Source organism: Brassica napus, chromosome C5 (assembly GCF_020379485.1).
Source record: "Brassica napus cultivar Da-Ae chromosome C5, Da-Ae, whole genome shotgun sequence".
Lineage (NCBI taxonomy): Eukaryota > Viridiplantae > Streptophyta > Magnoliopsida > Brassicales > Brassicaceae > Brassica > Brassica napus.
The window spans coordinates 14,917,289-14,933,767 of record NC_063448.1 but is presented as its reverse complement, the minus strand read 5'-3'; the positions used below and the strand labels follow the sequence as shown (position 1 = coordinate 14,933,767).

At 38.9% G+C, this 16,479-nt stretch overlaps 2 protein-coding genes across 2 annotated transcripts; both read right to left on the bottom strand.

Moving 5' to 3' along the window:
* Positions 1-10,589: 10,589 nt before the first annotated feature.
* Positions 10,590-11,897, bottom strand: LOC106401085 (glyceraldehyde-3-phosphate dehydrogenase, testis-specific-like). The gene has a single exon (XM_048758961.1). It carries the CDS (start codon positions 11,329-11,331, stop codon positions 10,897-10,899), a length of 435 nt encoding a protein of 144 aa, XP_048614918.1. The 5' UTR covers positions 11,332-11,897; the 3' UTR covers positions 10,590-10,896.
* A 1,368-nt stretch (positions 11,898-13,265) lies between these two features.
* On the bottom strand, positions 13,266-15,958 carry LOC106401083 (U-box domain-containing protein 11-like). Its single transcript, XM_013841522.3, has 4 exons — positions 15,430-15,958; positions 15,145-15,261; positions 14,665-15,045; positions 13,266-14,591 (listed from the first exon to the last, which is right to left on the bottom strand). Exons 1-4 carry the CDS (start codon positions 15,709-15,711, stop codon positions 13,545-13,547), a joined length of 1,827 nt encoding a protein of 608 aa, XP_013696976.2. The 5' UTR covers positions 15,712-15,958; the 3' UTR covers positions 13,266-13,544.
* Positions 15,959-16,479: the final 521 nt, after the last annotated feature.

Here is a 16,479-nt window from a genome sequence, read left to right as displayed (position 1 = left end):
CATGGAAAATATAACAAGTAAGCAAATTCACTAAAATCATGGAGAATAAGACAAGTAAACAAATTTACTTCTTTAACAATAGTATATATAATATTTATATTTTTAATAGCAGTTGATAAATCAATTACATATTTTTGCATACTCTTAAAAAAGAGGTTTGCTCTTAAAATTTATTATTTTTATGTCACTAATTTTTATTTTAAGTAAACGATATACTTCCAAAAGTTACACTAAAATTATAGTATTTATCTCTAAATAAAAATATTATGTGAAAGGAAAGGAGTAGAACATAAGGGAGATATTAGTCAATAAAAATAGGAAAACAAGTCGGTGCGTTAGCTATAGCTACCACAACAAGTCGCGACTTTTCTCTTACCAAATGAAGTCGGAAGTGATAATGACAATGGGAAGTTCATAAAAAGCTATACCTAAAAATAATAAAATATTGTCAAAAAAAAAATTGCGTTATACATACTGAGGGAGCTTTCATGAAACTGTAAAGGATAGTTTTTTTTTTTTTTTTGAACACTGTAAAGGATAGTTCTGTTACGTTTTTTTAGCATAAAAAGGTGTTCTTTTTGCAGATTTGATTCAAAACTCAAAGTCAAATATAAAACTAACTTATGCGTTTTTTGGTTTTTTCTTTTGTCCTATTCACCCCACAAGCTCATATAATTCACGAAAATGCCATCAATTTTTTTTTCTTTTTCCGAAAATGACATTTTTACTCTCTCACCCTCATCATCTTCAAGCAATTACAAGATTGACATTGTCATCAATACTCCAACCACCATGAACAACCAATTTGAAACTCTTAATGCACCTAAAATCGATTTACACTCTCTCTTTCTCACTTGTTATGAACTAAAAACAACATCTCTTTCACTTTGCCTTCATATTCATCCAAAAAACTCAAGCTTTTGATTCAAAATTTTTTATGGTTTATAGAGCCATTCAAGCATACTATTCTTGATGGGTTACTTTCGTTTGAGATTATGGGTGGTTGGAGAAGACTCTGTGTGCTAAGGAAGTCATCTCACTAGTTTAAGGTATGAAATTGAAATTTTTTCCAGATCTGTTCGCGTAGAAGACTTATCCGTAAGTAGTCTGGCTGTAGAAGACTTACGGGTAAGTCTTCTGGTCAAACGGAAGACTTACTTGTAAGTCGTCATCTTTGTTTGTTAAAAAAAAAATCAAGAGAATACCCTAGACGACTTACTGATAAGTCGTCTAGGATAAAACGGGTTAGTTTTGCATTTGACCGAATTGTATCAGATATTTGACTTTTCCTGGACGACATACCAGTAAATCATCTCCGGGAAAACAAAAATTTAATATTTTATTAAAGTTGGACGACTTATCTGTAAGTCGTCTCAGGTTACTTTTGCAATTGGAAAATAAAACTTAAATATTTAACTTTTCCCAGACGACTTACGTAGAAGTCGTCAAATAAGACGACTTACTTGAAAGTCGTCCAGGATAAGCAAAGTCGTCCAGATTTATTTCCTAGATTCTGGTCAAACCTTGCTTATCTCGGACGACTTTCTCGTACGTCGTCTACCTGGACGACTTTCAAGTAAGCCGTCTGGGTAAAGTTAAATATTAAAGTTTTTTTTTCGAATTGCAAACTAACCTGAGAAGACTTACAAATAAGTCGTCTAGCTTTAATAAAATATTGAAATTTTTGTTTTCCCGGAGACGACTTACTGGTAAGTCATCCAGGAAAAGTCAAATATCTAACACAATATTGAAATTTTTGTTTTCCCGGAGACGACTTACCAGTAAGTCGTCTAGGGTTTTTTTTTTTAACAAACAAAGCTAGACAACTTACTTGTAAGTCGTCCTATTTAAAATTCAATTGCAAAAATGACCTGTATGGACGACTTACTGGTAAGTCTTCCAGACGACTTACTCGTAAGTCTTCCAGACGACTTACTGGTAAGTCTTCCAGACGACTTACTGGTAAGTCTTCCAGACGACTTACTGGTAAGTCTTCCAGACGACTTACTGGTAAGTCATCCAGACGACTTACTGGTATGTCGTCTGCGTCAATGTTTAGTAAACTTTCATTTTTTCTATGTTTACTAATGTGTTTTATTTTGAATTTTTATAGATGATGCGTTAGTTACATGCAGTGTATGGAGAATGGTTGTTGAAAGATTGCCGTTGGGATTTAGTGGTTGATAATTTCAAAGGAGCGAGAATCATTTTTTTGGGGGAAGGTTCGACACAGGCTGAACTTCTTGTAATGGCTCAAAAAGATTATAACCTGGACATGAGCACAGAATCTGTGGAGATAACCTACTCATTACCAGCATAAATGATGCAGGCTCCAGACACCCCTCCTATTCATGTTACAAGTGATAGACAAGTTCGAAACTTGCTCGAGATAACCAAAACGCATGGAGTACGGCTTTGTGTATCAAGCCGTAGCAAGGTGGAAACGGTTTCAGAGTTCAGGGAAGAAGATGATGAAGCTGATGAATGTTTTGAAGATGATGATGATGATTTGGTTGAAGATGAAAATCATGATGGGGAGGAGGATGATTGGGAGGAGGACGATGGGGAGGAGGATGCTGGTATCTCTATTGTTGCTGAAGCGGACGAGAATGGTGAGGATTACAGTGTTTATGGAAAGGTTGAAGATGAGGATGAGGAAGATGATGATATGTGTTTTGAAGATATCAAAAAGATTAAAGGAGGAAGATCGAATGGTAACAGTATCTATGTCAACCAGAGTTTTGTTAGCAAGGATGCACTGCTTTCAGAGCTGCGGTTGACAGCAGTGAGGTTTAGGTTCTCCTTCAGAATATACAAGTCAACGAAAACTCTCCTTGTGACAACATGTCCAGTTAGTGGTTGTCAATGGAAGGTCAGAGCGAGTGTGAAACATGGGACAAACACGTTTTGGGTAACAAAGTATGTGGAAAAACATACATGCTAAGTGGGAGACCAACTCGCTCAGCGGAGACACTGTACTCCGAAGTATGTTGGTAGGCTTTTCATTGATCGTGTTGGGATCATTGATGGTTTGAATCCGCAGCATATCACTGATGCAATGAAGAACATGTTTGGCATGACGCTTGATTACACCACTTCATACAGAGCACTTTTATATGCACAAACATTGGTGAGAGGATCATCAGAAGATGGGTATTCGCGTCTGCCATCATATCTCGAGCAAATCTCCTTAGCAAATCCCGATTCTATCACGGCTATATAACTTGATTCTATCAATAGATTTAAGTATCTATTTCTCTCTTTTTGAGCTTCTATCAAACGTTTTAAGTATCAGAGAAGAGTCATTGTGGTGGATGAGATTCACCTAAGTGGGAAGTATGGAGGTGTTATGTTATTTGCAGCCGCACAAGATGGAAAATTTCAAATATTTCCATTGGCTTTTGGGATCGTAGATGCTGAAGATGAACCTTCTTGGGAATGGTTTTTCACAAAATTGGCTAGTTGTGTATCTGATGAGCAGCCTTTGGTGATAGTCTCTGACCGGCACGCAGCCATTAAAAGTGTGTGTGATAAGGTGTTTCCTTGGGCAACCCGAGGAATATGTTATTATCACCTTCAAGATAACATTGTCAAAAAGTATAAAAGGAAACATCTCTTGTACTTGGTGAAAGGTGCTGCTTATGCTCATACGATTTCAGATTTGACCGGTACATGGCTGAGATACGGAGTGCAAACCCGGACCTTGCAACGTATTTGGAGAATGCCAACGTTAGCCTATGGTCAAGGGTTTATTGTCAGGGGGACAGGTACAACATAAAGACAAGCAACATCGCTGAATCTATTAATTCCGCTCTGAAGCGAACTAGAGGATTTCCGGTTCAGTTCCTGTTGGAGTTCATAAGGGAGAAGCTAGGAAAGTGGTTTTGGAAAAGGAGAGAAGATGCTTTGAGTCTCCCAACTCAACATTGTCGGGGTGATTGTGGTGTCTATGTAGTGGAGAAAATATCTTGCTCTCATGACGGTACAACCAATTGATGGATGGCGATTCTTTGTGAAAGGTGGCAAAATGGACTGTGTGGTTGATTTGGAACATGGAAAGTGTGATTGTGGTGTCTATGCAGTGGAGAAAATATCTTGCTCTCATGCTATAGCTGCTGCAACATCTGTTGGTTTGCATATCTCCACACTTGTATGTCCAGTGTACTCAAAAGATTTTCTGTTTGCAGGATACTCAGAGAATATATATCATTGCATTGGACAACAAGTTGAGGAATGCACATGTTTTCCTCCGGATGTAAAGCGTGGTCCAGGAAGATAGAAGAAATCAAGATGGTAATCTTGGTTGGAGCTATCCAGGATGAGAGGATGCACACCCCGGAAGCAACACAGGGTTAATAGATGCTTAAAATGCAAGGAAACTGGCCATACAAATCCACAATGTAAGAAATGACGTGGACGACCTTCAGGTAAGTCGTCCAGAAGGTCGTCCAGTTAGTCGTCCAGGGTTTTTTTCTTCCAGAAGACCTTCAAGTTAGTCGTCCAGTGTTTAGTCTTCCAAAAGACCTTCAAATAAGTCGTCCAGAAGACCTTAAAGTTAGTCATCCATGGTTTTTTCTTCCAGAAGACCTTCAAGATAGTCGTCCAGTGTTTAGTCTTCCAGAAGACCTTCAATTAAGTCGTCCAGAAGGTAGTCTAGTTAGTCGTCCAGTGTTTAGTCTATTTATTAAAAATTTGTGTTATGAACTTATTTGTGTCAACTTCTTTGTCAAATTGCACTACCAAACAAATTTGACATGGTCTTGCCCTTTATATTATCTGAAATATAGTTACAAAATAGGGATCAAGTTCAAATACAAAATAGGGATCAAGTTCAAATACACACATCAGCCTAATCTATCATACAAAATAATCTAACGTAGCCTATTTATCACCCCTCATACGCACCCAGGTTGGCATCACTGTCCTTGTTTTCAAATTCATGCGCGTCAGGAAGCTCTTGAAATATATCCACCGCCATCTTATCCCTCATAGTCTTCCCGTTGGCCTTAGCAAAGTTTTTTTTACTAAACTTTATCCCAAGAGCATGACATTCAATGTACTTTAGAGTGTACACGCCACAATCACCAGCTCGGGCCGGAGGTATATTGGTCGGTCTCTCATATGTGAATGGCTCCAGACAGTATTGGGCATGTTGTTCGTCTGAGGAAGCGCACTCAACAAGCAGATAAGGGACCATGTAGAGAAAAGGCTCCATTACCACATCGAGTTCTTCTGAGGAGATACTGGAACAAATGCTGTCAAAGACGACTATGTGCCTCTTAGGGATCGATATCCACATAACAATCCAATAAGTGTCGGCGTAGTTCACTGGTGCATAGATATCATCAATATCCGTCCCCCAAACCTTGTTCGATTGGCAAAATGATGGTATAGTGCCTGCATAATAATCACACACCCCACCAGGGAGTTTTCTTCCTAAACTGTTTTGATCGGGCTCCGAGTCCTTAAAATCCTTGAAGTTGAATCTCCATTGTTGAGCAAAGAGATGATCAAGGAAGCACATTCTCTCTCTCCTGAAATGTTGTGGGTTAGCGTCGTACCTCTTCCTCAGCACATTAATCCAAGCATCAATATGCTGCATATAAAATAGGGTACAAGTCAGAAGATATCAGACGACTTACTGGTAAGTCTTCTACGTAGACGACTTACCATACGACTTACTTAAGTCGTTTGGTAAGTCGTCTACGTAAAAGACTTACCAGACGACTTACAAGTAATTCGTAGACGACTTACCATCTACAAAGAAGACTTATCAGTAAGTCATCTAAGTCATAGCAGAAGACTTACACAGTCCTCCAGTCACTCTAAGGAGGTTCGGAGGATTTGATACCACCAAGTTCTACTTGTACGTGGTTTTTTATCGAGAGGTGTTCTATAATGACTGCAAACACAAAATGTTGAAAAGCAATCAGTTTTTGTAGACTAAAGCAAGCTATTATGGGAAAAGCAAGCTATTATGGGAAAAGCAAACACTTACAGACAAGTTTTCAACCAATCAACGAGCTCCTTCAACTTCTTCTTGTCAATTGGTACAAAAGGATTATAGCCTGGATAAAGCTTTTTGTTTGGAATGATCACTCTGGCCGTGCTGTTTGTCGTATAAGGAGATTGCTGTGAGGCAGCAAGTTTCCTTGTTCGATCACTCTTTGCACGGCAAAGTGCCAAAGCAGCATCCCTCTTTTCCTGATATCTAGCATCCTCCTTCTGTAAATCCGAAACAGTAGGTTGATATTTGTCCAATAGAACAAGGATCGGTTCTGGAGCTTTATCTTTCGAGGAACTAGCATCTGCGGGCACAGCTGCGGGCACAGCTGCGGGCACATCTGGACGTTTATCCTCCGCCAAGCTCTTCCTTCCCGCGTTCGTCCCATTAACACTTTCACTCTGCAATATACAAGATGGGTTTATACAATAATAACCAAAGATCCATTTCGAACAATAATAACCAATGAGTGTCTTCAAACATGAAACCAAATACTTATATAAAATCCATACACTATAAACAAAGCACACATGTTCTGACATACAAGAAACAAAGCAAATGCAACTTTTCAGTTCTTATTCTTAAGATTTTGTCTAGTCAATCTTTTGTTGGGAGAGGATTCGTTACTAACCCCGGGTTCGAGCGTCGGTTTAAGTGGAGAGGTAGTGTTTTGAGATGATGTCCCTTTCCGTTTTGTGGTGATACCAACCTTCTTCTCCACAGCTTCCACCCTTTCCGACAGATACTTGATCTCCTTAAGGAACGTCCCAAACCCTTCCCTCATGGCATCAACTATGTCCTTGAACATGGTTTTAATATCCTCTTTGGTCAACCCACCAACAGTCATAGTCACCTCTTCACTAGCCTCTGCAGCTGCCTCTTCACTAGCCTCTGCAGGTGCCTCTTTACGACCTTTCTTCCGAGGTCTTGGACTGTCTTCCTTCACTACTTTTTTCTTCGCTGGACTCACAACCGCCGGCTTTATATTGACCCAGGTACCGGTGACTTCCCAGCAATCCATGGTCCACTTCCACGGTTTCTTCACAACCATGAGTTTAATTATGTTCTCCGCGGGCGTGTCCTCAACATCGAACTCCCATTTTGGAAACATTTCAGCAATGTCCTTCTGAACAAAGTTGATCACCCTAGTCTGCAGTAAATAGAAGATATGAACTTAGATATTTGACGGATTAAGAAAGATGGAAAAAAAAGACTTCGCAGACGACTTATAATTAAGTCGTCTGGAAAGTCTTCCAGCTGGACGACTTAGTAGATGACTTATAATTAAGTCGTCTGGAAAGTTTTCCAGCAGGAAGACTTAGTAGAAGACTTATAATTAAGTAGTTTGGATAGTCTTCCCAGACGACTTACTGATAAGTCTTCTACTAAGTTATCCAGCTGGAAGACTTTCCAGACGACTTAATTATAAGTCTTCTACTAAGTCGTCTAGTTGGAAGACTTATCAGACGACTTAATTATAAGTTTTCTGCGAAGTCGTCCAGATTGAAGTAAATACATGACTGAGGATAGCCTCTTTAAAATGTATGCGTCCTTTGCGACCCTTGTAAGCCAGTATCGGTGGAGACGGATTGTTTGGGAGAGGATTACCATAAGTAGCACCCAATTCCAGAAGAGCTGTGTACACCCAGACCTGGAGAGCTTGCGCAAACCCATTAATAGTGTAACAACCCGAAATATCTCTGCCCTTCACAGAGTCCATCAGCACCTTAAACGCGACTCTCCCCCATGGATAATTCTCAAACCGTCTCCATCACTAGCCTTGCCAGACTAACCCGTGTAGGGGTTGAATACCTTCTCCCTTCAATGTATCCACTGAAGATGGCAAGGTACGCGAGCTGCTTGCGATCATCCCGAGACCACCCTTCGCATCTCTCAAATGATGTTATTATCTCCTGAGTAGATGGCCCAGCTTCGACATGAACTCCCAACATCTCCCAGAAAGAAGTCAACTCCTTTGTAACAACATAGTGAGGTCTCTCAAGGTCCTCGATGTACTCGCAGTTTAGACCAGTGAGGTTTTCAAACTCTAACAGTGAAAACTTCACAAGTTCTGGACCAACGAGACTCCACAACTCATACTTCTTCTTTATGTACAGCTGAAAACCGAGCATGTAGTGAACCAGCCTTGAAGCCCAATCAAATCCTAGATCTTGGAACTTGATGAAAACTCCCAATTCGACTCCTTCAGCTCTTCATATTCGTCATCATGAAGAGCTTTCTTTAAAGCAGCATGCAACGTCCAACAAGTATGATACGAAATGCTATGCACTGCGGAGGGCTCTTCCCCTAATGTATGTATCCTACGGGGGAGTTCTGGCATCTCCACTTTTTTGCCTGTAAAACAATCAAAGACAACCATCTCAAACAATCAATGACTTATAATTAAGTCGCATGGCAAGTTTTCCAGCTGAAAGACTTATAATTAAGTCGTTTGGCCAAGACTTCCAGTTTTATGTTCATCTTTTCGTCAATCAATCACTCGACAGTAAGAGATATAACTTACCGGCGGCAGAGTTCAACGAGACGCCTCTGAGAGAATGAGCGCTAGGGTTTCCTCTCAGATCTTAAATAGAGGAAGCTGCTGTGAGAACGGTGGTGAGAACGACGGTGATAACAGCGGAGAGATAACCGGTGGTGAGAACGATGGATTAGAGAGAATCGACGGAAATCGCCTTCGAAATCGCCTTTGAGAGAAACGGCGTTAGGGTTTTCTGATTTTCGTGAAACAGTGAATAAAAAAAACACATTATATATGGCCGGTAAATAATCCGGTTAGGTTTAAAAGTACACTATAAAATTAAAGGTTTGGTCCGGTTTGGACGACTTACTAGTAAGTCGTCTGTTGAATACTGTACATCAGACGACTTACTAGTAAGTCGTCCCAGACCCTAAGTTTAACCCATAAACTAAATTGACTAAATTAACTAACTAACTACGTTATAAAGCTGTAGTTATACTTAAATAGTGTTTACTATACAAAGAAATAAACACAATTAGGTAAATTTTAAAGTTTTCAAAAAAACATTTATGCATTCCAAAATCTAACCCTAAGAACACATACAATACTACAACATATGTTGGCAAAACCTAAAGCAAAGAATATCATGACTCAATACTTTCACTCATCTATGTTGAAAACAATTAAATTTTGTTATATCTTAATTTATATCTCTTAAAACATACGTTAATTACATGATTTCAATTTTTCACTTATCAAAATATTTTTTACAAAAAATTTAAATTATTTCTAAGTAGAAATAGACCAGGCGACTTACAGGGGTTAGAAACGTAAAAAAAAATCGGTTTTTTTGTTTGTTCACAAAGGGCTGGTTGTAATTTCAATAGTCTTTTAGGTTACTTTTGCATTTGATTCAAGTTTGAGTTTACTTTTATATTTGAAATCAAGTTGTGAGTCATATTTGACAATTTTCTCTGAAAAAGGTGTTGTATTACATTTATTAGGCAATAAAAGTAAAAAACACAGAGCTTGGTGCTCAATTATTTCAGCAAATAAGTCTTTAGCTATTGCAATCTACAACTGGAATTTTTGAGCTAATAACTCCTTTCATTATTGATTCATGACTTTTACTTCGTTGCTAATTTGGAATTGATTTTACCTTCCTTTATTATTTTTTTCTAGAAAGGCAAGAAAAATGAAAAGGAGATTGGTTGTTTGGTTTCAAGTCGAATACATATATCTCACAGTAGAAGATTTTATTTTAAAATAAATACAGAAAAGAAAATGTAAATGTATATTCTTTCGGAAGATAAATTATAGGTCGAAACTTAACAAAGAAAAAATCAAAGTTAAGATAATATATAATCCATATTGGTAGTTTTCTTTTTTTTTTTGGACGAAGTAGTTTTCTTATGTTAATCTAAATATACACGGTCTTCGTCTTTTCGAATCAAATTTTATTAGAAAAATAATACCACACCCAGTCTGACCACACCTGGTTTAGTAATGTATTTAACTATTTATACGATTTACGTAAATATTCGGGTATGTATGAAGAAGTAGAAACGTAGGTGATATTTTGATTTGGTAGAGAATTTAGCGTTAGGCGAAACAGATGCACATGTCATGTCTGAGCTCGGCCGTCTAGGGCCCGTTTTCGCTGAAACCCAAGTTGATCTCCATTCTCACACCAGAGCAGACATTTCATTGACACGTGTTTAACTTCATCTCAAATATTTTGTTGTCAACATTTAAAGTAACTTTACTTAAGACAGACTGGTCCGTTTTGTATCACATGAAACAATAACATTTACAGGAAAAAAACTGCACAAGTTTATCAGAACAATTAAAAACAGTCGAGAATAGCAGTAAGGAAAAATGGTGTGAGCTCACAACATTTCTATTTTTATTGTTTTCATGATTTGTAACAAACAAAGTATACAATCAAAGTTATCTAATTTAATGAAAAATAAACGAAAAAGAACCAACAATATTGTCGCCAATTTCGCCTTTTAAGTTTTAACCTTTTCAGTTTACATTTTTGGATAAAATTAACTTTACATCTCTTAACTTTGATAAGTATAAATTGCTTTTGCATAAAAATTATTCCGCATAAAGTACAATTTTCCAATTCCAAGAATAAATTCGAACGGCAAGTTGACAAAGAGAGGAACATATCCCATAAAGAGATTACATTCTAGATTTACATATTCGCACCTTATTAATTTGGTTTAACAAACCCATTAGAAAATTTGGATATAGGAAAATATGATGAAACATATATATATAATCCTAGCTAGAAAATTTATTATTAACTAACCATCAATAACATTTTCGATAAAAAAAAAAACTAATTAAAAAGTATTCCAACATACCAACAAATCTTCAACTTTTCTTTTGATCCGTTCATGCTTCAAAGAACCAACAACCCCATAAGCCCAAACCCGATTAGACCGGAGAGCTTCACCACCGTAGAACTTTTTCCGGCGGCCGCTCCGAATTGCTCATCAACGGGGTAGAGATTTCCCGGCGGACCCGTTATGTACAAGAAATTAGCCGGGGGAGGCGGTGGACAGTTGGGTGAGACTTTCTTCGGCGGTGGAGGGAGAGCCGGCGGAGGAGGACATGCCGGAGGCGGTGGAGATGGTGGTGGAGGAGATGGCGGAGGAGGGTTTTGGACGCAGCTTGGAGAGCACTTTATGGGATCTACCTCGTCGAGCTTCCTCGTGTTGACTGACTCTGATGATGATGAAGCGTTGATGATTACTGGGCACGTTAGCAACGTGATCATCACCGTGAAGATGATGACTGACTCGTCGGATCCCCGGCGGTGATAACGTCCCGGCATGATATGATCGACGAGTTTTTTGGTTTAGATCAAAGAGAAAATAAAAAGAAGAGTTTGTGTAGATTACGCTGAATGATAGTTATAGGCTAAAGAGTGAAGAGGAGACGTGAAAATGAGAGGTGATGATGAATGCGTTCTACGTAAGCCAAGTGCATGGGACTCATAGACCTTGTTAAATAGTGCATACTAAGAGCATGATTAACCCGGGTTCTTAGAATGAGGTTCTTAGCAGCTAAGAAAATTTCGGGTTAATCATGGTCTGACTATTTCTATAAGCTTATCGTCCTTTTTAACGAAATTATAATTAAATTTAAAATACTCTAGTGTGGTTGGTTAAGGCATACTCGTCGGTCCACTTGAAACTGGACTTTTCATGTGAGTGGGGTCCACACTAGCAATTTTTAGTTTTCATATTCAAGAAATCTCAATTTGTAGAATTATTAGTGATTTGAATCCCACCGTCGAATACTCAAAAGTCTCAAACAACCGAATAATCTATTCATGTTTGAGATAAATGTTCAAGGTATGTATCATAGTATAATTTCCTTATACGATTGTTATTCGTAATTAGTTATCTTGAAAGAAGTTTGTAATATCAATGTCTTTTTAACATATATTGAAATGAATAAACGTTTAGTCAAAAAAATGAATAAACGTTAAATGGAAGCATATATGAAATATGCGAGTGCGTGTAGTTGCTTAAAGCGTAAGTGTAGCTTTTCAGTGGAACTTAGCTTTAGTTGTTCATTTACATAAAGAGAAGATAGCAGAAAATATTTTCGTAAGAAGGAGAAAGGTTGGATAAATGCTTTCGTATGATTGAAGAATAATTCGTGACAGGAAATTTAACAGCGTATATATATTACAGGAGTAAACTCGTTTTGGTGGCCGTGGAACATGCAAAGGAGAATCTGATGAGTCTATTAGTCCAAAGATTTGATTAAAAAGATCAGCAATCATTCTGAATGGATACATTATTTAGATGCCGGTTCAAAGAATACATTACAATTTGACAAAGTTGGATTCCAAAGGCGAAAAGTAAGAGCTGTTCTAACCGGATCTCGGTTATGCATATAGCGTTATTAGGCTTAGCCGGTAATAGAAGTCCTATAAGTTTAATTATTGAATCAAAATGGCGGGCCTATGTAATATGGACATTAGATTAAAAAATGTCGTAACCGTAGCTAATAAGTTTATAATGCGAAGAACAGAAGAACTATTATTGGGGCATCACTGAGCCGACATTTACGTTGGTTTAATGTCGTCTGTAGACCGGTTTTGTACAGAAGTTGTTGTTTGTATGTAAACCGGTCTCGTATAGAAGTTTATGTCATTAAACTTGTTTGCATAAAGAAGCTCCTTTACAAACTGCTGAAACATCTTGACAAGTATGCAGTTTCTTGCCTCTTGAGTCATTGAGTATGTTGGAATTGATGTCTTGTGTATGTGTTGTGAGTGTAGAGGTAATTCTGAACTGTTTATATTCTCCTCAAATGAATACTATCATATGATAGTTCAGATGTAGTCAACTAAAGTAAGGGGTAGAGATCATATCTTTAGAGTTGGGTCCATATCTTTAAGTTATCTTGTTTTAAGAAATCCAAATAAGTCAAATCTAATGTCACAACAATCATTGAATTTTCATGAACGTTTTTGTTAAATATAGAAATTTATGAGGTAATGTTGTTTGAAAGTTTTGGTACCTCCAGAGCTTCCAGTAAGCACGCCGGTTTATTAGGACATGCACATGTGGTCCTCTACTTGCCTACCGAAGCAATCAACCAACTTTGGCATTGAACCAATAATTAAGTTAAATAATCTATTTACAACTGTTGCTTCTGTCCCAAGTAAGCTGGTCCAGAAGGGCAACAACCCAACTCACGTTGAATTTAAAGAGCAACCAAAAATGGAAATTCATGAACCAGAAACACAAATAACAATCAATTCAATGCTTATTAGTTATTATTCCCAAATTTTATTACAAATATAACCAAATAAATACACAACAAGCAAAAAAAGAGTTCGATTCTCGAAAACCCTTTTAGCTCACCATCTCCAGATTCGATTCCACAAATGGAATTAATATCCAAAAAATCAAATCAAATGAAACAAAATATTAACATAATAATTGAATAAATAGCCAGCAAACTTTTCATGAAAAAATGAGAGCTTGACGAACCTTTTTTATTTTTTTTTATCAGACCCACTAATTATTATTGGCAAGCTTTACGAAGAAGCTCTAACAATGACGTAGCTTTCCTCTTGCCTCTCTCTGTTCCGTTGTTCGATAGATCCATCAATGGCACAACTGCACCGAGTCTACCTATCGACACCAGCTTCTCAGTGTCTCTCTTACACAGCGAAAGCAATATCGCCGCTGCGTTCTCTCTGTTTCTAGCTTGACCCGTCTGGAGAATACCTATCAATGCAGGCAAAGTATTCGCTTTTACAATCGCTGCTTTAGCGTCTAGGTTACTTGCAAGGACCGAGAGTATAGTCAGAGCTTCATCAACCATCCTGTGGCTGCTCGAGTCACTTAGCATTTTAACCAATGCAGGCACTATACCGGCTCTTACCGCTCTGCCTTTGTTTCCCTGATAAATGCAGAGGTTGAACAATGCGGTCGCTGCGTCTTTCTTCCCTCTAGGAGTCCCGTTCTCAAGCAGATCAACCAAGGCAGGTATCGCACCGGATCCGCCTATTATGATCTTGTTCTCATCGGCTAACGAAAGGCTAAAGAGTGTAGCTGCAGCATTTTCTCTAGCTTCCATGGTTCCGGCTCTAAGGACTTGAACTATTGAAGTAACTGCACCAGCAAACATTATCAGCTCCTTGTTGTTGTCATAGATAGAGAGGTTGAGAACGCAAGTGATTGCGTTCTCCTGCGTGGCGACGTCTTCTGAGGTTAAAAGGTTCACCAAAACAGGGATTGCTCCTGCTTCAGCGATCAGAATGCGATTGTCTGTGCTTCTCTTGGACAGACACCTGATTTCAGAAACAGCGTTCCTGCGTTCCTCTACTGACCGGCTCGAGAGTTTGTGAACCAATGCCTTGATCACTGACATGTCTCCTCTGTTTCTTGACCTGCCGTTGATGTAACCTGCGGGTTGCTCAATGTTGTGTTCAGTGCACCAGCGAGAGATCAAGCTTCTGAGAACGTAGTTTGGAGTAAGCGTAAAGTTCTCGAGTTTCTGCTGAGTCTTTGGACATGTTAAGTTCCCACAGTCGATCCATCTCTGTATGTACGCCCTCTCGTAAGTCTGCCATTGAAGAGACAAAACTATCAATAACCAAACAAAAGTAAGTAAAGTACAATAAATCTTGAAACCAGACCTGTCCTGTGGCGACAATAACAGGATCCTTCATCAGTTCCAGAGACACAGGACACAGAAAATCAACCGGAATCGTGAGTTTATCAGACTTCTTCGACTCATCAGTGTTCTTGGTGACCATTTTGTCTAACCTATCCGTATCAGCATCTTTGGACAAGTAAAACGCCAAAGAAATGGAAGAGCTTTTCCTCAGCTGCTTCTTCGCCTCACCAAAAGGAACTGTTTCCGAAATACCCTCAAGCTTTTCTTCCTCAGCTTTGATCTTTACATTGCTAAACGCATCTCTCTCCATGGGCTCAGATAAGCCAGTCAAGAACTTGTTAGAGTTCAATGAACCATATCTCTGCATAGCTCTTCTCAGCTGCGATCTCGCTAGCTCCACCTGATGGATACACAGACACACAAAAAAACAACCTTGAAGCATTCCATAATCACTAGCAAAAAAAAAAAAAATCATCTCTTTCAATGAATGTTTGTTCACCTGTTCTCCAACTTCGTCAGAGATGTCATATAGGTCGTAAGGTAGATTGCTTAACGCTTTCTCCAGCTTCCATGTAATGCATTGGAGCTGGAATGAGATTCTCTTCACAGCACCATCCTTTTTAAACCGAATAAAAATAACCGTTTAGCCAAACCAGAGATAACCAGTGATTTAAATTTAATTTAAACCGATACTAAACCAAGTAAGCTACATCGAACTAACGATTTGAACATTTGAATCTGAGAATTAATAGCTTGATTCCATGAATCGTTAGATTATGCTTACAGAGGAGTCTCGAGCTTGGAATCGAGTGGCGGAGGAGAGAAGACGCTTCGCGGCTTGAAGCCCCACGACAAGATCAGACCACCAGTCATTCTCCGACGAAGAAGCAGCGGCGGAATCGATCGGCTTGGAGTCTCTGATCTCTTCTACCAAATGCGTCAAGAGACAGACTCGCCGAGTGAGATCCGCGCAATCCTTCTTGAACACGCCGGCGTTGATTGGAATCTCAGCAATCTCGGCTATAAGCTCGAGCAGAGAGGCGGGTGAGACGTTTACTCCGGCCATTACGCCGTTAAGCCTCCGTCTAACGGGAAATAAATATAATAATAATGATAATAAATCAACTTGGGGATTCGCTCTCTACTCAGAGAAGCGACTCACGTCGCTCTTATGTATCCATGCGACCATTTGTGAAGGAGAGATGTCGCTATTACGGCACCGTTTTGCTGGGCCTAGGTCTATATCTAACTGGAAACCATTTTTTTATAGAAAATACAATATATTTTTTTGTAACATTATAGAAAATACAAATATGCTGAATAAAATGAAAGGAAATAAATAATATGAAAAGGAATGAAACAGGAGTAGTTGAGTGACTCTCTCTCCTCTCTCTGTTCTCTCTTTCATATCTTTCACAGAGAGATTGAAATGAGAGTCGGTGACTTTGTTTTGACAGCCGGTTCGTTACGGCGATCGACTTCCCATCCGTCGGGACCTTTTCCGACAGCTGTCAGCTTCGTCAGGGATGGTTGGTCGGCTTTCGACTCTGGGGCTCAACCTTTTTCAGGATGTAGTCACCGGTTTTTGACTCTGGCGAGCCACCTTTTTCTCCGGTGGTTTCGGCCGGCTTGGCTCCGGGTTCATCCCGGATTTATTTTCAAGTTTTCTGATCTTCGCTGAGGTTTTTTGATTCATTTTGTCACCAATCCTCATGTGATTGAAGACATGCAATTGAATCTCTTTTATAAAGCAAACATCTGTCCTTCTAAATCGACAACAATCAATGGTCTCGGGATTAAGAGGTTCATTTAAGCGAAGCTTGCCTCCAGTTTC